We start from the raw sequence: 23,513 nt of genomic DNA, 5'->3' as shown, positions 1-23,513 counted from the left end.
CGGACGATATGGACGAATCAACTGATCCCAAATCAGTGCATGCAAACATTTGAACGAGGCTGGTAAATGATTTGAGGGAGACCACGCACGTTTCACATGAACAAGCTGCATTTTCATTGTGTTATATAAACATGTACATGTACAAAACACATAAAAAGACAAGCAATTCCGGCAAAGTTACTCATTGCGTCACCGCCTGAGATAAATACAACAGTAAGATATAATTATTTTCAGTTTTATTAAGTTCCATATACATCAATATTTCTTCAGCTGTAATACAAAAAAGTAAATCAAGTCAAAATCTGACAATTTTTTACAAACAGGGCATGGAATCGTCAAAAACACGTTTATCCTTTTCAGTCAGTCACTACTGCAGGGCAATCCACTTATAATAGCTTATTACTTTCAGTAGGTTATAGACGTTTAACCAAGCAGACTACTGTTGTCCAGACATGTATTACAATTGTCTTTCATGCCACTTGAGACAAAACAATGAATCAAAATGGGAGGAAAAAGTGTTCCACTGTGATATGTGAATTTAGACACAAGTCTGATACATTATGCTCAGTAAAAGTATTCAAATTCCTATTTAGCATTGGACATGATGGCCTGAGGGAATTTTAACAGGGAAAAAACAAAATGCTTGACATCAAAAAATAAAGTACATGGAAATACGAGAGCTCCTTAAGAGTCTTTTCTCCGAGGTAAACTTTCTTCAGAAATGCCTTAAGTTATCCACGCTCCTCATTACACTTCCACTGATGAGGCAAAGGCTAAAAAAAAAAGGTCCCTTAGGGTCGAAGTGGGCAGAATGTGGCTCTGCCTTAACAGCTTTGTGTAAGCAGCACTGCTGGTTGCAATGACAGTCAGATGAGCAGTTCCCAAACACAGGATGAGGCAGAGTCCGTCAGAGTTACAGTTCAGAAAAAGCCATATTCTTGGCAAGTGCATTTTGTTTGAGCAACGTGCAGCGCTTTCTAAGAGGCTGAAGAAGACTGTAGCTTGTTGTTATGAGACCTACAGAATGTGGAGAGAAGCAAGAATTGAGAGCCCTTTGTTTATTCTGGTGACGTCTCAACAACGAGCAAACAGACAAAGAGTGGATGCAGAGGGGTCAGCAGTTACTGCAGCCATGTTGGTGTAATTTAGCGGGAATGCCTTTATTACAGAATAACTCTTCAGTTTGTGAAGTTTTAGGTCCATTGGAAACTCCTTGTGGTTTTTAGCAGGTATAAGATTTTAACTCTTCACAATAAAATAACACTGTGTAAAAGTGAGTTTCTTTCACAATGATTTAAAACATCAAAAAGAAATGACAGAGATATATCTTACAATGACTGTACATCATTAAAATTATATCCATTCAAGACAGACTTCAAGGGGATGTAACATACAAAACATCAGATAAATATCTCAGAATAAAATATGAAGTGTGTGTGTGTGTGTCTGTATTTATATATACATATAATGTATATGTATATATAAATGTCAAGGCCAACCGATCTAACTTGGAACCAAGTAGAAAATAAATACAAATTGAGAACTAAAATGTATAAAATTTTCACTGAAACAGTTTAGTTACTGTGATGGATTATTGGTTTGTCATGATTTAGTGAAATAATACAAAGCGTGTCCCTCGATTACTTCACTACAGAAGCCGAGAGAGGACATGCAATTAGTCAAACTGTTTTCAGTGAGATAACTAGGACATTTCCTCGAGTCTTCTTCAATGACGCACATCACAGCATAAAGCCATTTCGTCCGGCGTCAGGCCTTGATGGAACAGGATTGTGATACATTGATTACAGAATGATCTTATCCGGTAATGATTAGGCTGCATGGTTTGCAATGTCGAGAATGTTTCGTTTTCTCCAGAAAAGCATTGTTATCTCAGGAAAACAATAATATGATGTACGTCTTCTCTCGGCTTCTGTACTGTATGAACAGTATCAACATGGCTGCAAGTTTGTGATTATCCCTCAAGTCAGAATTGCTTTAGGTTGACTGCATGTATATGTATGGTTCTATGCATGCACATTTGGTGTGTGGGTGTTAATGTGTTATTGACTCATATTCAGAGATTTTTGTTTTCTTTTTACTGCTTTTCAAGCAGAAACATTCCATGTATTCTATCACTAGAGACCCCAGCATCCAGTCCAGACTCCAGCTAGACTGGCCACTTAAGTATCTGACAATCTGAAAGACAGAGAAAATGGGATGGCATAAATCAAAGGCATGCAGCAAAGGTGAACAGATACAAATGCAAGATGATGCAGATGTAAGGCATGGCTTGGAAGAATTCAGTTACAACAGCGAGTCCGATGCCTTCACCTGCGTCAGCCGTGTTGAGTTTAGTAAGGCCAAGCGACACGTAAAACCACCTGACAGAGACAACGGCGGTCTGCGGCTATGGCTCCTTATTTTCAGTTTTAAAACAATAATCAGGTTAATCAGGGAATTTAGTTGGAACATTACAATGCAGGTGGGACCCTGATTTCAAAACTCTAGATAGAAAATCTGACAAAAAAACTCTGTTTTCCAGCCTAATTAGCATCCGGGAGCAAATTACCTTTGAGGAATGTGGGTATTTTCCCCTGACATTAGTAAAAATTGAAAATGATGAGCCTTGTTTTCAACTACAAGACGGTGTAAAGCAAACTACCACAGCTACCACATGCCAATGCTATGAACAAAAAGCTTAAGAAAAATTCACAAATGCAGAAAAGGAATGAAACTGACAGCATTGAGGAAAGCGTGGAAATGAAGAGAGAAATGTTGGATCCTTGACAGCGGGCCAATACGGGGGCACCTGACCTTACCTGCTCGCTTTGAAACCTTTAAGCTTCTGTACAAAGAACCCTTCAAGCACCTCTGCGCACTGAAAGAAAGGCGTGTCATTGGGGTTGTAATAACGGCAGTTGTCAAAGATTTTGGTCACGTCGGCCACAAACTCTGTGAGCTTGTGGTAATGTCGCTTTTGCAAACGGCTTTCCATTGTTGAAAAGTCTACAAGGGAGAGAGAGAGAAATGAATGTGAGAAATATGAGAAGTGAACACACAGCATCTATGATTTACAAATATGGAAGACCACCGCCTTTTTTCAGTGCGACTCCATGGGAGACGGATACACTTGACATGTTCCAGGCTTCATAAAAAAAATGAATGCATCTCTTCTTACCCATTGGTTCCTTGATCACCCGATAGTAATCAGGAGCGTCGTTGGGATCCACTGGTTCAAGGAAAGGCCATGCCATTTTGTGGGTCTGTTGAAACGACAAGAAAAGAGTGAGAAATCCGTTCCCATTGGGCGGGGAACTGATAAAGAGTCACTGATACGACGACCAGACCCCTGAGTGAGATGATCAAAGTTAAAAGACTCGTTAAAGATGAGATGTTCTATACCTGTAAGGAGCGTAATATTCTTTTCAGGCCCTCGTAGTCTTTGTCAGTGAGAGGCGTGAGGACCGTCATGGCGTCTTCTGTGGACTGGCACTGCGGGCACACGTACACGTCGATTTGATTGGCTTCACTCTGCAGGATGCCCACACAGCGTCCGTGGTACCAATTCTGGCAGCGGTCACAGCCTATGTAAAACCTGGAGGCGGAAATTAAGACACATAACCATGAGGGCACCAAACGACTGAACGAATGAAAGCGGACAGGAATTATCAAAGATATCAGCTCAGGCTCTGCGACATATGACGGGCCGTACTGTGATTCATCGTATGGTGTCCGGCAGATGCAGTATAGTTCCTCGTTAGGTGCCTCGTCCTGGCCGTGTTTACAGGCATTACAAACAAAGTCCTCCAGCTTCTTGGCCTCCTTCTCTGTGATACCCACACACGCTCCGTGGAACCAGTTGGAGCACAGGTCGCAACCTATGTAGAACCTAGAGACCAAAGAAGCAATGTGAGTTTATCATGAGGCATTATGAATGTAAACTGAAACATAGTTGTGTGTGCTGCGGTGGCTCACTTTGACTCATCGTATGCTGTTTTACACACACAGTACAGCTTGTTGTCCTTCTTGTGATCCTTTGAGGTAGAAGAGAGCTTCTTCTTCTTCTTGTGTTTTGACGAGCTGGAGTCTCCATCCTTCTCCGCATCTTTCTCTCTGTCCTTCTCCCTGTCCTTGTCCCGATGTCTGTCCCGCTCTCGCTCTCGGTCTCTGTCTCTGTCTCTGTCTCGCTCTCTGTCTTTATCTCTGTCTCTACATCTGTCCCTGTCCTTGTCCCGGTCCCGTTTTTTGTCCTTTTCATGGTGCCTGTCTCTATCCCGGTTTCTATCTTTGTCCCGCTCCTCTTCCCTCTTACGTTTATGGGATGAGGAAGGCGAGGTCACTGTGTGGGTGGAGTGGGAGGAATGTGTGGAGTGAGACGAAAGGGTGGAGAGGGACGAGTGGGATGAATGGGACGCTGCCTTGGCTGCTGCTGCTGCAGCCTGGGCGATAGCAGCTCGGGCCTTCTCCTTTTCCTTCTGAAGCCTGGCTATGTCCCGCTTCAGCTCCTCCTGAACAACACAGAGAAACAACATAATACAGTTATACAATACAGATAAATGCAGCTCTATACCATGAAGTACAATGATTGATATTCTCTTGCCAGTAGATGAAAAACATAGATTCATAAGGATATTAGGACATATGCACAGATTTGTTTGCTGACCTGCACTTGCAGCTGCAGCTCCTTGTCCAGCAGGGCCCGCTTCTTCAGGATCTCAGCCTTGAGCTGCTCCTTGTGCTTGTACAGCAGTGCAGTCAGCTTGGTGGCATTTTGTTTGGACCGTTTCTGCTCCACCACCTCCTCCTTCTTCCGCTTTTTCGCCGCCTGCTTCTCATCCTTCTCGATCTTGTCCAGGATGTACTTGATCACCTGGTTGCACACAATCATCCTGGCAGAGAAGCAGCATCACGTTAGATAGGTAACAGATTTAGTTCAGTCGGTGGTGTAGGTATGAAGTGGCCGTTAATGAAATATTGCTTCCAGGATGCATGAACAATTGGGTTAGAAGTGGTTACAGAAAGATGATACAATTGTATACGCATTCATTTAAAAGAGACACTCCTGTCTTCTACAATACGTATGTGGTATAAAATTCAAACCTCTGGTTCTCCTCTCGCTCAGCTGCAGCCAAGGTTTTCCTCTGTTTCAGCTGTTCTGCTGTTGTACTCTGCTTGACCCCCACCTGGTAAAAGAAAACACCTTACGTTTATTATCTTAGTTTGTTTCACACCCATTATTAAAAGGACATCAAAGAATTGTTGTTTTTGATTCCCACCTGTTTAACAATGCCATCCCCAAGGGTAACAGCCTGCAAATGTTGCTCTTTCTGTTCCCTTTTGCCCTCCTGATGATGTTTCTTCTTCTTTGGTTGCTGTTGCTGCTGCTGCTGCTGTTGTTGTTGTTGCTGCTGCTGCTGTTGCTGCTGCTGCTGCTGCTGTTGTTGTTGTTGTTGTTGTTGTTGTTGTTGTTGTTGTTGTTGCATCCTCTGCAGTTGTTCCTGGACGCTTGCTGGAGCCTGTATGGCCACCATGTTTTGGATCTGATGGGCCTGAATTTGCCCCCCTGACTGTTGGATCTGAATGGGGAGCTGCAGTTTGATCTGCTGGGGAACTGTGCCACCCTGCTGCTGTGCCTGTGCTTGGATCTGGGCTTGGATCTGGGCTGCAACATGGGGTGGAAGTGCTGAGAGTAGCTGGACTGGTTGTTGAAGACCAGGAACAGTGATGAGCTGGTGCCTGATTGGAGACTGGACCTGAAGCTGAGGCTGGGCTTGTAGCGGCGTTTGGTTCTGAGGCTGGAACTGGACTTGGAGTTTGGCTTGAACTTGTGGTTGGGTTTGGACCTGAACCTGTTGGACTTGTGTCTGTTGCTGTGACTGAACTTGAAACTGTGGTTGGGTTTGTACTTGAGCCTGAACCTGCGCCTGAGTGTGAACATGGGCTGGCTGCGGGGCGAGAGGTTGCGAATGAATTTGGCTCTGTTGCTGGAATTGGACTTGAACTTGTGGGTGAAACTGAGTTTGAATCTGTGGCTGGGGCTGGAGCTGAGTTTGGGCCTGAGACTGAACCTGAGGCGGTGTGGAAACCTGAGGCTGTTGCTGAGCCTGGGTTTGCGCCTGGGATTGAAACTGAACTTGTACCTGGGAGTGGAACTGCGGCTGAACTCTTGACTGGAGTTGAGCCTGGACCTGTGGCTGGGGAAACGTTTGGTTTGGAGTTTGGGTTTGGGGCTGAAGCTGCACCTGAGGTTGAATTGGAGATTGTGGTAGTTGCTGAGTTTGTGCTAGTGGCTGAAACTGAACTCGGATCTGGGGGTGGATTTGGGTTTGTGCTTGGCCTTGGAGATGGGCTTGGGTGTGAATGTGAGGCATCGGTTGGATGTGAGCGTGGGGCTGGACCTGTATCTGTGCATGGAGTTGGGCTTGAGGCTGGGGTTGCAGCTGAGCATGGGTCTGGGGATGGAGTTGAGACTGGGTGGGCGTTACTGTGGTAACAATGGAAGAGACGGGTAAAGCCTTCATGTGAACCTGCACTGGTGAAACTGGCATTTGGGAAACCTGCTGCACAACAGAAGGGTGCTGGATCTGTACTTGAGACTGAGCAGGAAGGGGTGCTTGAGTCAGAGGGGCTATGGAGACTAATCCAGGAGTAGGAGAAGAGGTTTGTACAGGAGCTGTGGCCTGCAGAGATGGCTGAACTGGAACATGGGCTTGGGACGAGGCTGGAGTCCAAACCTGAGGCTGAGCAACTCTCTGCTCCGTCAGAGCTATAAGAGAAGAAGAAAAAGGAGTAATGTATTAAAAAATAAGACAACAGCATCAGACAAGTTACTGCAACAGGGTGGTGCCGATTGTGATGCTTTACCTGGGAAGGAAGGCGTTGTATAGGTGGCCGTTACAGGCGTGACAACAGCATTGGCCATTGCAGCGTGGAGGGGAACAGGGGCTGGGGATTGGATTTGGGCCGGAGCTTTAGCTGGAGACAGGACAGCGATTTGTGTGGACACAGCAGCTACAGGAGCTGAGACGGGAGCAACGGCGGGTGTTGGAACCGGGACTGGAGTTTGAAGAGAGGCCAAAATAGGAATTTGGGCTGAGTTAACAATAGCAGCAGCGACCTTGATTGGGGCCTGGGCTAAAGTGGCAGCTGGGTCGTGGACAGGAGCCGAGGTTAAGACCGGAGCCGACATGAAAGCGTGTGTTTGGACCTGGGTTTGAGACACAATTTGTCCTGGGATGTGTAGCGGTGCTGCAGCTTGGGTTTGGACAGGAACTGCAGCTCCAGTATGGGTGGAAAAATGAGTTTGGACTGTGGATGGGACTTCAGGTTGGTTCTGCGCGAGGGTTGAGGCTGGGGTGAGGATTTGTGTGTGAGCCAAAGGCAGCGCTGCGTGTTGAACTGGGACAGGCACAGATGCAATTTGGGTTTGCGCAGGGATTGAGGCCGGCGCAGAGAGAGACACCTGGGTCTGAGTCGCGCCCTTGCCTGCAATGTGCGCTAGGGAGGGCACAGGAGCCGGTATTTGGGCTTGTGCAGGCACTGAGGGTAGAGCAAGGCCTGTAATCTGTGGCTGTGTTAAAGTCGGGGTGGCAACTTGCACCGGAGCTGCAATTTGGGTTTGTGTGAGAACCGAGCCTGGGGCCGGAGTAGAGACTTGTGTATGAGTCAAGGCTTGGGGTGCAACTTGAGCTGGGACTGGCAAAGGTGCTGCCACCTGGGTCTGGGCTAAAGCTGAGGGAGTCGTCTGGACTTGTGCAGGGGCTCTGACTGCGGCTTGTATTGGCATGGGGGTCTGAGAGTTCTGTACTGCGGCAGGATGTGTGGTGGCAGCGGTGGTGGATGCTGAGGATGCTGGGGGCATCGGGGTGAACAGGAAGCGCTGGACCTGGCCATTGGGCATAGCTGCCTGCATAAGCTGCTGACCGGGGCCGGGGATGACCGTTACTCCTTGTGGGATGATTTGCAGCTGCCCTTGGGTCTGACCCTGGCCCTGGATCACCACAGTCAAACCTGGGTTCCCCCCCTGCAGAGTGGCAAATGATTATAATTAGACTTTCACCGACCAAACCTTGTTGTATTGTGAGGAAAAACAAATTTGATCATATACACAGCAGAAAGGGAAGGCCAGAGAAACAGCAGTGATAAATGCACTCACCTGAGCACCCTGTGTAAGCTGTGTGAGCTGGGCCATAGTGAGCTTGACTTGACCCTGCTGCGGTCGGTTGGTCTGGGAGGATGGCACAGGGGCAGCGGGGGACTGCCCAGGGGCCGGGGTGGCGGCACGAGGTGACGGTGCAGCGCCCACGGCTCTCTGACCCGCGGTGGTCTGCACAGGAGTAGAGCCAGACACAGCTGTAGATCCAGGGTGGCCCAACTGGTTCAAGGCCTGCTGAGGTTGACCTGGAGGTGAGGCAGAACGGCAGAAATACATTGAACAATGACTCATAGAATGAATAAGACAGACGATGATGATGATGATGATGATGATGATACGCAAATGAGAGTAGAAATCGAATGCCAGCATACCTTGTTGAGCCAACAGCGGTCTTCTCACCACTGCTGTGCCCATTGAGGTAGCCAGGGCAGGTGACTGATTTACAGCCATGCCTGACTGAGTCTGACCTCCAGCTGTGCCCTGAAACAAAGCACAAGAACAGGTCAAAGTTATATACATTTACATACAACTAATTATCCACTTGCTTCATGATTTTTGAGAGGGCTAAAGTAGAAACACGTGATTTAAACAGCAAAGGAGTGTCTACCTGCTGAGTAGCTGCAGCAGAGGAGGTGGCTCGGAGGTTAATGTTGCCAGTGGTAGGATGTAGTGTGCTGTATGTCCGAAGGTTGGCGGGCGGCCCAGAGGGGAATATGCCCAGGACCTTCTGCTGGACCACACCTGTTGATTGAAGAGACCGATTAAGTAGGAGGACAGAAAATACACAGCGGGTACAGCGGCAGTAACACAGATCAAGGACACAAGGGAGCAAGGCATGTACTTTGCGTGTAAGGGAGGTTCTTTGCACCGTCAAAGGCTTCTGTAAAGCATTTTACAAAGCTTTCTCACTCAACTCAAAGGATAATAGACATTGAAACAACACAGAAACCAAAAGTAGTACAAAAATGAATACAAGAAGTGATCCAATTTTGGAGCGTAGGAGCTCTTCTTACACGTTTATCAAAATAAAGTGGAAAACAAAAGGAAAAAGTCCAACAACAAAACCATCACGGGCATCATCCATGCTCAGTGCCACTTTATATCACAAGGCAGAATTTGGCATCTCAGTTAAGTCACAGCACGTCCTCAAATTCCTGCTAGTGTAATTAAGTGAGAACCAAACGAATACGGGCGACACTCGTGCACCCTACCTCCTTGCGTGGTGGGCACGTTGAGTGTGACAATCTTGCTGTTAGCGGGCAGGGGTAGTTTTGCTGTGAAAACCTGGCCAGCCACGGTCACCGGGCCGCCAGCGATCTGGAACGTTTGCCCTGACGTGGTGATGCTGCTGGTCATAGTAACCACAGAGCCAGCGGAGGCTGCAAGACACACCACGCCAACTGCAGTCACGCATTGACCAAAAGGGCCACCACAAAACCCAGTTTACAGCTGTGGTGTCCACTGGATACTCTAGCCAATCAGCACCGATATTGTTGAAATTTTGCGACTGTTGATTTGTTATGAGATTGAAGGTTTCACGGGAGACACGAGCACTCATGTAGCCCTCAAGCATTGGGGTACATGGAAGTGGACACCACAAGCCACAAAGTCGTTTCTGCAGGCTGGTCACATTTACTAATGTGGGCAACTGAAAAAACAAAACTTAACAAAAAAGAAAAGAAAAGTTGTTTGAAAAGTCATGCAGGTGACTGATCTCTAACAACAAAGCTTCCACAAAATGATTCTAACAGAAAAAATGTAAAACCAAAAATGTCTCTGGCCACACACTTCAGTGTGTTTTCTGCTTGTTCCTGGTGAATGTGATGATGAAAATGCACAAATCTAGCAGGGACTCTCCTGCAGGATTTCAGATTTTCAGGTGGGCTTAAAATGAGTTTCAAATTCTTCTCGTCCACCGGCTCACCTGAGCTGTTGTTGGTCTGACCCTGCTTGACCCAGGAAGCAAAGGACTGGTGGAAGTTCTTGTCTTGCTGGAAGGAAACTGGAGAGGCCAGTTTGGACGCCAGGACCATCTTGGTTCCGGGTGTGACCTGTGCCGTCTTCTGCCCCGTGGACATTGAGGTGGTGGGGCTGCTGGTTGGGGTAGTGTTGGTTGTCAAAGAAGTGGTTGCAGTTGCACCTAGTTTCTGCTGCTCGAGGCGCTTCTGCAACAAAATGTTACAACAAAGCTTTAGATAGACGTATCCAAGGGTGACCATCAGCCTGATTTTGGTGACAACATCAGTTGAAAAGAAGACGGGGTGCGCGTACAAGAATACATTAGTAGTGGAAGAAGTAGTGTTCTTACCTGCTGGGCTGCCAGTCTGGCCTGTTTCAGCTGACTCTCCAAGTGGGCTTTGACATCTTCGGTCGTCTTCAGACTACTGCCACTCTTAGAGGGATCAATGCCCTGTGCCTTCTCCCTCTCCAACCTGGAAAACCAAGGAAGGGGTGCCTCAGTGATCTAACAATCGGGATTCAGGGCTCCACAAAATGATACAGTTGTGGGGCCAAACCTGGAGCAAGCATGTTGTGTGTTCTCACCTTTCTGCAAAGGCCCTGATCTCCCACAGCTCAAGTTCCTCTTCAGTCACCCACGTCTCCACGGCTATAGGTCCAGTAAGCTTGGCTGGTTCCTGCTTCTTCGGCCTTAAGGCACTCGAGCGCAGGCCTTTCCTCTGGGGAGTCGGAGTTTCTGCTAAGAGGAGAATCAGATAAAAATGACTCGTTCATCGTCCATAAAAAAAACTGCGACAGGCCCTTAGTGAATTATTTTAATTTGCATAGATTCTACACTAAATGTGATCTCTTACCTTTGGGGGTGTCTCTGGTTCCCAGGGGACAGATGATCTTCCTGATACAGTATTCGGATCGTATTCCGTAAGGCCCCACGTCTCTTCGTTTGATTATTTCTGTGGTGATTATGTCTGTGTCTGTAGTTTCTGTGGGGAGAATCGACCGTTACATTGATAGAAACATTCGATTTAATTCCTTTGTAATGCAAATTGAAACAAATGTCAGGAGGTATCCTAAAGATCGATTGGAAGAAGAACACAGCATCGTCTTACCTTTTCGAGTTGTTCCTACAGCAGCAGAAGGTTTAACAGCCATGTCATCCCACCTCAGGCAGGCCCACAACAGCCTCAGCATTAGGCTCACTCCTGCCAAAGACCTCCCTGTCTGGAGACGGTATCTGAAAGGGACAGCAGGAAATCACTGAGTTGCAAATACACATTTTAAATACTGACAAGTGTTAAGCTGATGACACACTTTGGATGAATGTTTCAAGCATCTCAAATACTGCAGGAGCAAGAATACATTTGTTACAAACCTCCATGTGATCCCAAAGGTGGGCCTTGGTGAGGGGTAGGGCCAGATATCCAGGGCTGGCTTGGCGTTGTAGTTGAAGATGGGCACCTCTCTGATAGCTGCTCTCCTTGCCAGCTTCTTCAGGTCATCATTGGGCAAGACGAAGATGCTCTTCTTGCTACTTTTGGTCACAAACTTGCGGTAGGATGGCAGCGCTGTGCCTGAGCGTGCCTTCTTGGATTTGGAGAACCTAAGCAGGGTCACTCTATCTCTGGTGGAATACTCTTTACTGATGGTCATGGAAGAAGTCCCGCCAGAGATGCCGGTTTTAGTGTCCGGGATTTCTGCCGCAACCGTTCTGTACTTCTGGGAGGCTGCTGCAGCAGGTGTGAGGGCGCTGGGCTGGATGGTAGCGGTGGAGACGACGCCACCAGTTACTACAGCGGGCTTGCTGCTGCTCACATCAGCTGTGGGGACCGTCTGAGACTGCGTGGTGGGCTTCAGACCGCCAATATTGCTGCAGTTGTCGTTATTGTTACAGGCTGGAAGCTTAGCAGGACTGTCCGTGGACGCTTCCTGATTCTTACTGGTTGCCAGAGCGGTGGAGTCGTCCTTTTCTACCGCGTGGTTCTCCAATCTAGGGATCTTTGAGGGGGGTGGATGGTCTACAGTGGACATGTCGTTCTCAGTGAGGCTCCCATTCATCAGAGCCTTGACATGCTCTTTCTGAGGCTCATCACTGACTTGGGCTGAACTTGCGAGGTCCGAATTGCTGTTGGAGTCTTCAAAAGCAGCTTTCCCATTCACTTTCAATTCACTGGCTTTACTTTGGTCTACATCTGCATCTTTCACGCCGCCGCCTTGTTCAATGTCGTCATAGCCTCGTTTCTTGGTATTCTCTTCAGTTCGAGTCACATCTGGTCTTTGAGGTTTTTCTTTGCTGTCCATCGTCTCTGAGATACAATTATTGATATTGTTGATGTCAGTGCCGGTCTGAAGCTCTCCGTTCACCTCTTTTTGGGACAAACTCTCCCCATCTTTCCCCTGCACAGCATTCAACGCTGTCCCACTGCTGTGGTTGGACGCTGTGGAGTCTGATTCAGCATCTAAGTTGTCCGTCTGAGTCTTAACCTCTTGGTCAAAGTCCAGCTGTTTTACCACCTGGTCTTTCTCTTGCAGGCTGGTCTCCTTGTCTTCTACTTTAACACACGGGGTCATCGCAGGCTCCTGCTTGACTGAAGCGGAGCCCTCAGTCTTGATCCCAGTACTCGGCTTTGCGGCAGACATTTTGGAGTGCAAGGCGGTGTGTTTCATCCGCTCCAGCCTCAGCTTCTCCTCCAAGGTAAACTGTTTCACTCTGCGCTCCAACAGTCCATCCAGTTTAGAGGGCTTCACCTTCTTCTTGTAAGCCGTCCGCAGTTGGAAGCCCTCACTGACATTCACAACATCATAGAAGATTTTGGTCTCCTCCTTCTTAGCGTCTCCGCCTGTGTGCATGGGTTCACTCACAGACGGGCACGCAGGCAAGGAATGTTCTGTCTCACCAACTTCAAAAAAAGAGAAGAAAATCAGAGTCAGTCAGTGATGAATGATGGAAAGAAATTACTTTCTTCTAAGAGGAATTAAATGAAATAGAAGAAGGAAACAATATAATTCACCTCTCTCCTCACCGGATGGGGAACTGTCAAGACAGGGATCAACCTCCATTTTTTCATCCGAGTTCTCCTCCGAATGTTTTGGATCTTCCTCCACCAGTGGCTTTTCCTCCTCTTTTGACTGGTTTTCCTGCTCTGCTGCGCTCTGAGATGACGCAGCCCCGGGTCCTTGCTCCTCCTCTTTATCCACTGTATCATCATGGGTCCTCTCTTCAGTTTCCACCGACTCTTTATGCTTCTTTGTGCAAGCCCCTGCATTTTCCTTGATCATTTTAGCTGCGGAAAGGGAAGCATCAACCATAGCATGAGCCAAAAGAGCCAGCAGCTGGGGAATATAATCGCAGAACAAATCTGATACGTGTGGGAAATCAGGCCGGCTCAGTCCTTACCCTCCAGTTCTTTGCGATAGTTTACGTTTGTGTTGCCTGGCAGCTTTGGTACAAAACGTGGCACTCGGGTTTTGCTGACCCAGCTCCAGCCACCGTACCCTGTCACTCTGTACTCCTCCCCTTTCTGTTTCCACACCTACACAGATTGTCAAACACATAAGTGGGACGGAAACGATGGGAGCTTTCAGATAAAAGCACAAAGTCAAACAAATCACTTCCTCAGTGCAAACACAAAAACACATTAACTTCCGCATACACACAAGAAACGGAAGCAGAATAGTAAGCACATCACCTAAGACCAGGAACTATAATGACACCTGTTGAGATTTAGGCTCATATCATGATTGTGTAGTTATCAGTGTTTTATTCCTAAACCACAATAAGTTAGAGGTTCCAGGATGACTTACCTGGTGTTTGATGGGGATGGTGTACTTCACCCAGGTGGCCTGCAGCAGCGTCTCCTCATCCTCCAATTTCTTCTCTCGCTTTTTCACCTTTTCTTTGTCTTCCCGCTCCATGGAGGTCATACGATAAAGCCTGAAGCATGGGAGGGAAAAATATCAGGATCCAACTGGCAAAGTATCAAACAAAACAACAAAGTCACTGTTGAATATGGTGTGTAGAGAACTCTCCTGTACTGCTGGGGCAAAAAATAACTGAGCTCTCTCCAGAAAATGTAACTATTTGTTTATGTGCTAAATTGTGTGTGTAGCATAAAACCTGATTCACTGCCATTTGCTTTTCTGCCTCTGGCTTCCCCCTTACCTTGTGTGTCCGAGGGAATCCTTCCATACGGGCAGCATGACCACAGGTTTAATGGCACACTCCAGGATGGCCAGAGCCAAAGCAAACTCCCGGGCTTTGCTGCACATCTGCACCGCTTTGTTCCAATTGGACCTGGGGGACATTCCGTATAAATCAAAAAGGCAAACAAACGACTACACAGCTCTACATTGGTGCATCATTTCTGTGGAGTCTGCGGTGACTCTCACCTGTGTGAAGCCCAGTTGGGGTGCATGAAAGGTCCGGGGACGCTGTTCTCCAGCTGCATGATGGTGAGACGCAGGGTGGAGACGGTGAGGGCCCGCGAGCCGTAGATGGAGCCGTTCCATTTGAACTCGGAGGCAGGGGTCAGGCTGAACTTGTGGGAGAGGTGGCGCCTCTTGTCGTGGTCCTCGCGGTGCTGGTGCTTGTTGAGGGCCAGGATGTTGGTGCTGTACTGGTTGTGGTAGACCCTGTATTTACCCTCCTGGCCCAGTTTGAACAGGTTATTCAAACTGTTCCTCGTCGAAAGGTCCTTTTTCAAGAAGCTGGGACGGGAACCTTCACTGTCAGACTGTGCTGGAGAGGGCTGAAACATACAAGAAGAGGTAGCTGTCAGAAAAGAGAATTACAATATTGTATTTTTTGTTTTTGCTAAATATAATCTCTTTCGTGAGCTGTCATGACTTTTAACTAGGGATACAGACACACAGACACACAGACACACAGACACACAGACACACACACACACACAACTGAGGTTTGCTGCCCAGTCCTACTTTAAACAGACTGTAAACACTGTGCTTCTGAGACACAGTTCTCGTACACCCCTCACCGCTTTGCTGCCTCTGGGTGTTTGCTGGCTGTTGAACTCTCGTCCCGGTGCTGCCGCTTTATCACCCTTGAACCTGACGTTATACTCGTCTGCAGGGCACAGAACACATCGCTCTCACAGCATTAACAAACCCAACAATGAACCGATCCTGTGAGACCACTCTACAGCGCTGAACTTGTTGTTTGTTTACCTGTTCCATCCTGGCTGGTGAAAGAGGAGCGGGAGGAGCGATCGGCCAGGTCGGGTTGCTCAGCTTTTCCGAGGCTCGCGGTTGGTGTCAGCTGACTATTGTCATTGCTTACTTCGGGCCGGGGAGAATGCTGCAGCAGCTGGCTTTCTGTCTGCGTCTGATCAGGCTCAGTCTCCTCACTGCTGGACTCTGCTTTGACATCCTTGTCTAAAAAGGAAGATGGTGGGACAAACTCAGTAAAGTGAAAGTATGACATTGACATCAGCAAAACTGGTATCTGGACAAAGACCAAGGCTGTGTGGAGAATTAAAAATAGGAAGAGACAGACATTTTAAAGCTGAAGGTAAAAGACAAAGTCATTCTATTCTCAAAAATAATCTGGCCGGATTCAATCATTGGTTCCTTGGCAAAAAGAAAATCACGTCAAGTTCTGCCTCTGTTGTTAGGGGAGAGTTTTCTGCATATGCTTTGTATTCGAGGTAGCAGGTGGGCCTTTTGAGGCAGACAGTCTTTTGTCTGGGCAATAGCAACGCAGTCCAAATGCCCATAAAATGGAATCAGAATAAGGAGCTGGCTGTGTTAGATGAAGCATGGTAGTTACTGCCAGGGATCCCGTCCACCGTTCAGCCAAAGGCAAGCGTTTAAAGCACCAGACCAGACCAGACAATAACTGACGCAAATATAAATGAAATATTTAGCTATCAGGGGACTTCTATTGAAGAAAAGACAATGGCAGAATATAACCTGTGATGCCTCAAGCTTTCAATGGGAAAATGTACTGTGAACAGATTTGTACTGAAGATACAGAAGGAATGGGTGAAGAGTAAATGTAAGATAAATATGGTCTTTCTTTGGCTGTGTGAGACCTTTAGTGTCTTTATACAGACGCACATCATTGCAATTAGTATTGGCATCAATCGCTATATTGCTATATATTAATCCCTATACAGTTACAGAAATGAGATGATCAAAGGGTCAGATACACACACTGGCGTTCTTGAAGCCATTAAACAAAAAGGAAGAACAACATTGAAGGGAGCAGTGACTCAGCCACAGGATGTCTGACACACACATCCACAAACCCTCAACGGCATATTGCTGTCAAAAGCGTGAATGGCAAACCATCTCCCCCAAAATAAACCTGGAAATAGCTCCTGAATTCAAATCAACATGAAATGATGACAAAGATTTTCCCTTCAACTTCACTGTGGCTGAACTCTATCCAGACAAATGACAAACAGCCACAAACGTACATACATGTAGAGTACACACAGCAAGGTAAGCAAGTGCTTCTGGCCTTGAGGGGAACTGGAGGAAACCAGCAGTGACAAGCAGACAAATGAAGACGGATGCACGCGTGCAGCCCAACAGACGAGGAAGACGGGCAGGGTGGGAAGGGATGCGGCTGACAGCTGGACACAGGACATAGTCTGGTTAGGACTCTTCTGTGTACCTGTCCTCTCCTGCTGTGCCGCCATGGGGGTCTCCCCACTCTCCGAGCTCCCAGACGGGGCAGGCTGCATTCCTTCATGAGGCTCAGGGGCGTCTGTTTTAGACAGAGTTGAGTCCTGGGTGGCCGAACAGGGTTTAGCATCGACGATACTTCCCTCTTCTCCGACAGGGGGCGCTGTGGTGGCTATGGTGGTATGATGTACGATCACACAGGGTGCAGAGAGTCAGGAAAAGGTGAGATAATACCACCAGGGCTTCTGCTTAAGAGTCGGCTGCTTGTTGACAAGAATCAGAGCAAGAGAGATACACAGGATGTTTACCTTGTGGAGTTGTGTCTTCCTTGGTCTCCGTCTCTTTCTGTTCTCCGCTGTCGAGCTGGGACTCGACCTGGGCAGGGTCCTCCTCCATCTGAGCAGTTCCACTTTCTGTGTCCTGCTTCGGCTCGTCTGCTGGCGTCTTTGCTTCCTGTCTGACCTTCGTGTGCTCCATGATTTCTTCTACGAACACAAAAAGATCCATTTAAAAAAGGTTTCAAAAACAAAAAGGCAACAGTAACGTAACCACGGACGAGATCAAGGCTTGGCAGGACATCACGGATATATCAACTGAGGATCATCTCAACTATTCTTCATTCTGATGGATGTTTTCATTTGAGGTGGTACACAACAACTCTGCAAAATCTGCATTACTGTATTCTGCTATTTTATATCCTTGACATCCTGTGTTATACATTGTTACAATTCAAGACAACACTGCTTTCTTTGAAGGCATGCAACAAAATAAGAGCCTAAAATAAAATCATCCCAATTTATAGAGATCCCAAACAATTAAGATTGGATTTTGTCCAGTCTGATAACTACAGTTTCCACAGAGAAACAGCTGAGGCCTGAACTGAAACCGCACTGAGCTGCAGCACAATTGGGCTTTTAACAGATGAAGACATACCAGAAGAGCCATTAATCAATTTAGATGTATAAAAGGCAGAAAAGATAAAAACCACTGCACTGGCTTTACAAAGAAGCTGCTCTTCCACAGAAAACCTATTGGAGAGGCATCTGCAGACACGCTACACTGCCGCCTTTGTGAACAAAGACAAGTACAAACACAGAGAAACCGTACCAAATGCAACCGACGTACAAGCCTATGAAAAGAAAAACAAATTACAGTCCTCTGGCTACTCTGACTCTTAAGAGGAAGGTAAGGGGGGGGGGGGAGTATGGCTGCATGTCGTCAAACAAGATAAAGAGGCAACGTCTGACTGTTCTGTCATGCTTCACCACATGCACACGCTACTCAAAGGGACGGTCATGGAACCACAAAGGGGCCCTGCAATACACACGTGCACACACACATGTGGCACTAACTCCAAGATCAATGATGACACAATTACACACATCCGCTTTCAACTAGGGCCATCACCATCAATCATTTAGAAAATCCATACATGTACTGATTGTTTTGCATGTATATATTCTACAGTACAAACAGAATGTCTGTCAGAGCCTGTTTCTTACTGGAAGAGCAACAAGAATGAGAAATTAAAACTAGAAATTCCCAATCCCAACTAATACCTTATATAAATCATTGTAATTAAAAATAAGACAGGAGGACGTGCTGTGGCTTAGGTGATGATGTGTTTTGAATTACGCTCGCAACCACCTGACCTCTTCCCCGAGGTTAATTTAGGTGCCGTGGGGCATTATGGGTAATTGGTAAACAACATTTACCATTGACGGCGGTGAGGTAAGCTTTATTGGTTCCACGGGCTTTGTTGGTAAGGTCCTCCGTTATGTCCATGTGTGTTTGCACCTCCTCCTTCATCTCCTCCAGTGTGGCGTGAAGGTCCATCTCCCAGTGCTCCTTATCCAGGCACTCCAGGAGCTCCCCCAGCTGGATCTTGGTGCTGTAGTACCAGATCTTCTTCGTTTTGTGCTCCCCGTCTTCTTCACTGGTGACCAAGGAAAAGGACAGATTGTTAACTTATGAATCAGCTTGTTTTGTCGCGACTAGTAAGGGGGATTCACTCGTGCACATACACACCCCAACAGCATTCACTTTCTAAGCATCAACAGGTCTTCCCCATCTGTTCAGCATATGACAGTATCCTATTAAAGCCATGATTGTATACACATATTGCAGAAACGTAGCTACAGACTATTAAAACTACGTACTGATGTTAACAAACTCCACAAATAATGACTGAGGTAACACTAAAGCAGATCAGAATCATGTCCACTGAAATTACGAAATCATTTTGTGGGTAGAATTGTGGAGCAGATTAAAATGTTCCAATTAAAGATACTGAAAAGTTTAGAGCATTTTGGACAGAACACAGTTCCCATCTGGAAACATCAAATCACTGAATCAGCTTTGACTTTAAGTCCAGCAAATAGAAACGGGCATCATGAAAGGAATGAAAAGCAGCTGCACCACAGACTCCCAGGAGAGCAGGGGTTCCATCCTGGCACGAGCTGAAGGCAGAAAAAGTTTCACGAAGGAGAAGCAACATTGTCAAAACGCATCGAGGCCTGAGGCACATTTGACTTCTGAGATGTCAGCATGGAACGTGTTATACCGTTGTTGACTTTCACTTTCACTCCCCAGCCATTTCACATTATAAACTTAAACAGTGCTAATGTATCATAATGACTGAAGTTGTATTTTCAGGCGTTTGGCTACTTTGGCTACCAAATTCCGGGTGTTATTCCAAGCCTATGAATGTCATATTTGTGGTGAATAATGTACCAGATGTGGCTAAAATGCTTCTCCACTGTGGTGACCTACTATAGGTGAATGCTTCCACAGCTTGTATCCTATCAAAATACGAGTCGAGTCTATACTATTTGCTAGATCCCATCACAAGTCTTGCAAAAGGACTTGGCACAGACTACATTATTTATTACATTGCCAGTCACCAAATGTTTGATAGCATCTGTTCCTAGAGGCAAAGTGTTGACACAAAGAGCGATGTAAGGGTCCTGACTTACACAATAATCCTTCGGTTTAAGAACCAGTATTTCCTCTGGTGTCGGTCGTATCCGATGGGCTCCTGGCGGATGTAGGGTCTGTTTTTCTGCGACTCTGTCACACAGTCTGTGACGCCGGGCACTTTGTGTGTCACGCAAATCTCACACTGCCACTCGTCCTCCGGGACCGTCTCCAGTGGCGGTTTCACACACTCCAGGTGATAAACCGCCGAGCAGGTCTCGCAGCACAGCAGGTCGCCCAGTCGGTGGCAAACGCGACAGTGGTCGTCGTACTGCATGACCCCGTCCGACATGAGCTCCTCACGGGCAATGTTGGTGGTTAGAAACTGATCAACCAAGAACTGAAGCACCTTGATCTTACTCTCCACTGGACCGTAAGGGTACTCTTCCATCTCCTGATACGGCAGGACATGGTGGTACTCCCGGTCGCTCTCACAGTACGCTCGCACCACCTCAGGCCACGCCATGCCATCTATGAAGTACAGTGTGGAGTGGACACTGTCCTTGAGGTCAGCGGGTCCGAAAGTGGTGTTGGATGAGTCCTCCTCGCGCAGGATGACCTTCAGCAGGGCAATATGAGTCTCTGCTATCAAAGTGCACTGTTCCTGGCCTACCAGCGCTGCACAGAAGTCCTCAAACCGGAACGGTGATAGTCGCAGCACTGTACTGAAGTTTCGTAACACCTCATAGATGGAGGCGACGTTGAGAAGTTCGTCATTGGGCACCAGGAGGTCCTCAGAGGTGTCAGGAACCGTCAGAGGAGGAATCTCCTTATCCTCCAGAATAGGTGTGCGAGGTCGGGGAGCCCATGGTTTTCTTCTCCCTGTGGGATACAGAGCAAGTTAAAGGAACAATGAGTGGATCGTTGTCATCTATGTGTTACAACTAATAGACTAATAGACAGTAACTTCTTATTCCTACCATCAACAATAAAGATGAGGGAAAATGTTTATAATTTCTTAATTACAATTTAGAATTTCTGAATAATAATATAAAAGCTCTTCACTGTCAAACGTGAAGTTGCAGTTAGGTTATCAGCATCGTTCATGGACACAAACTAAACGCCCCCCCAAAAATGACTCGCCGAGTTCAGATTCAATCTAACAGGAAACTTTTTAAACTTTTCCAGTCCGCATGGTGTCTTTAGCTGCTGCTCGAGCCTCCAGCACTTAGGAAAGAGATCGGGTGGACAATGACATAAACGGCGTTACCGGGGAGGCCTCATCTCATCAGCTGTCTTTGTTTCGTGTTACACCGTGAGAAGCATTAGTTGTCATAAATTTCAATTAGTGCGGAATGCAGATTCAACGCGCGGACCTGTCAGCGACGAAAAGCACGCTAACCTAGCCAATTAGTTAGCCAACACTTTTCTCCCTCACTGAGTGTAATTACACATATTTACAGCCAGCTTAAGATAATACAAAAGAACATTTAAGGAAAAGGGTAGTAACAACCTTGCGTTGTTACTCAAAGTGTTTAGTGATGTAACGCTGCCCGTGTCTGTTTTCAGGATGACAGAAGACAACAAGGGCTAATGTTACTTGCTAGCGTTAGCAACACAACAGCTAGGATATTGACTGGAATGTCATGAAGACGGAGGAGCCTGTAATGTGCAAACTAAAATCCCTATAGGTGGAGTGAGAATGACTGATCAACGGTGCGGATGACAGCAGGTTAATTTAGAGGCCACCTGCAGAAGCATTGAATGAGCGGACTGCGGCCTGTGTGTGTGTTAATACACTGTGCATTCTCCATTTTGAACAATAAGGTTTCAGCTTCCTGCACTGTTCACACACAGCCGCAGCATTCTGGGTGCATTTCCCAGAGTTGTGCAACGTTCAGGGACACCATAAGCATCGCGACCCCCGGCATGTATTTACCCGGAGTGCTGGCGTGTGTGCTCTGACTCCGAAAGCTACTCTCCGTACAGTGGCTACCACCATCCTCCTCCTCCTCCTCCACCACCACCTCCTCCTCCTCCTCGTCCAGCACATCATCAGGCAGGCAGTCAGAATCGTCTTTGAGGGCCTCGTCCTCCTCGGACGGAGGTTCCTCCTCAACGAACTCGTCCTCAGACCTCAAACTGACAGCGTCGTCGTCCTCCTCGCTCTCATGGTCGTCATACACCACCGTTTTGCACACAGCCGCTCGCCTTCCACCTCCTCGACCCCCTCTGCCTCCTCTGCCGCCTCTGCCTCTTCCCCTGCCCCGTGTTGACACGACGGTCCCCCCTTTCCTCTTCCCCCTGGTCGATTTCGCGGTTCCTCTTTTGGGGCTCTCGGCGTCTTCGTCCCCGCTGTCCCTGGCCCTGGGTTTGAGGTTCCTCCTGGGTCGTAAGCCCCGGGTAGGTTCGAGGGATGGCTCCTCGGTTGATAGCGGTTTGGGCGGCCTGCCTCTTCTCCCTCTCATGATAGCGAATATATGATATTAATAAATCAATTTTTGCGCCAGAGAAAGCGGTATCCCCACAAAGCAGAAGCGCCGGGGGTTCCAGACAGTGTCGTAACCCCGCGAAGCCACTGTGTTGCTCCGTGTATGAGAACTCAAAATATTAGCCCGGCGTCCCGTTTAGGTTCGCCTAGAGCCGCCATTTTTCTTCTCTGCCTCTGAACAAACAGCAGGCCCTCACTGTGGTGTCACGTGGTCTCCGTGCTTCAGCTTAATGCCAACAATGACCGCCGTGTACACTCAATTAGTTTGGCCTCAAAGTCACTTCTTTCACACGTTTTCTTGTAAAATCACACTATGCGTGAAAAAACTTTAAATCTGGAAACCGTGTCGTCGCAGCACGGAGCAGAAAAGCGATGTCGGTCCATTTAGTTTGGCGCAAACAAGGCGTATTGTAGATAACATAACAATGGTACACAAAACTAAAAGATGAAACGCACTGAGGTGATGCAAAATAAATGACCTTCAGTTGTGCCGGTATAAGTTCCAAAATAAAACCTGTAGGATTGTTGAATAAAATGCATCACAGATATGGTACGTGGGTGTGTCCTAAAAAATAGTACACACATATATACATGTACAATTATGACATATAGGTATTTACACAACACTTACACAATTAGTGTAAAGTAAACACATAATTCGTTTGGCCCTTGACTACACTAATGACGCAGTTGGTAATGACCTACAACAAGGAAGCAGTCTTAGATAATTAGATATTTTGCATGTAAATCTTATGCAGCTGCAATAATGGTCATCAGCAGTGGGAGGAAGTAGTGAAGCGCAGAATTATAGACGATAATCATCTCAATAAGTGTGTGTATAATTAAAATACATCAAGCAGTTATTACAATAGGTTTATAAAATAGGTTTTGTTAGCAGACGTGTTGCTAAATTGTTCAGATCAGTAAAGGCTTTAATGCTTGGCAATAATATTTTACTGAACTAGCGACAGTCATAGTAATAAATATAATGATTTACGACGTATTGTCTCTTTTGTTGTATGTACATAGAATTGGTTTTGCGTTGAAAAGTCACAGTGTTACTAATTGTCCACTCAACAGGTGTCGCTGTTCCTATAGGTACGTAGTTTATCCAGGATGAACAACAGAAGAAGAATCCCCGCGTCGGTTCGATTCCTGCCGACAGCGTCTTTTACATTTTTTTAATTTCATATTAGTTAGACACTACGACTTTTCAACGCTACTAACCCGATATTATCTTTAAAAAGGAATTTCAACATAAAACATTAACGACCAGATAGCCCCAGTTAAGTGACACAGAAACACCGCCTCACAGGGCCTGATACATTCATCAGAATCTGTAGTTAG

At 46.9% G+C, this 23,513-nt stretch overlaps 1 protein-coding gene across 5 annotated transcripts; it reads right to left on the bottom strand.

Moving 5' to 3' along the window:
- Positions 1-219: 219 nt before the first annotated feature.
- On the bottom strand, positions 220-22,347 carry LOC142992761 (nucleosome-remodeling factor subunit BPTF-like). Of its 5 annotated transcripts, none has more exons than XM_076143300.1 (31): positions 21,615-22,347; positions 19,735-20,557; positions 18,475-18,695; positions 17,068-17,244; positions 16,749-16,931; positions 15,296-15,502; positions 15,106-15,194; positions 14,501-14,859; positions 14,274-14,405; positions 13,916-14,045; positions 13,509-13,644; positions 13,123-13,395; positions 11,487-13,011; positions 11,224-11,348; positions 10,969-11,097; positions 10,700-10,853; positions 10,464-10,587; positions 10,080-10,320; positions 8,763-8,896; positions 8,527-8,635; positions 8,156-8,400; positions 6,865-8,023; positions 5,277-6,766; positions 5,101-5,183; positions 4,664-4,889; positions 3,976-4,508; positions 3,713-3,889; positions 3,403-3,595; positions 3,179-3,263; positions 2,820-3,006; positions 220-2,196 (listed from the first exon to the last, which is right to left on the bottom strand). In XM_076143300.1, the coding sequence occupies exons 1-31, from the start codon at positions 22,141-22,143 to the stop codon at positions 2,181-2,183; spliced, it is 10,194 nt and encodes a 3,397-aa protein (XP_075999415.1). In that variant the 5' UTR covers positions 22,144-22,347; the 3' UTR covers positions 220-2,180. The 5 variants fall into 5 exon arrangements, with proteins under 5 accessions (XP_075999415.1, XP_075999416.1, XP_075999417.1 ...); XM_076143301.1 differs by having other exon boundaries at positions 10,700-10,850; XM_076143302.1 differs by having other exon boundaries at positions 13,135-13,395.
- Between the last annotated feature and the right edge of the window lie 1,166 nt (positions 22,348-23,513).

This window comes from Genypterus blacodes, unplaced genomic scaffold (assembly GCF_046128005.1).
Source record: "Genypterus blacodes isolate CSIRO-AG114 ecotype Tasmania unplaced genomic scaffold, CSIRO-AGI_Gbla_v1 ptg000022l_1, whole genome shotgun sequence".
In the NCBI taxonomy this organism is placed as follows: Eukaryota; Metazoa; Chordata; class Actinopteri; order Ophidiiformes; family Ophidiidae; genus Genypterus; species Genypterus blacodes.
Note: the sequence above shows the minus strand (reverse complement) of the source record. Positions and strands in the feature narration are given on the sequence as shown.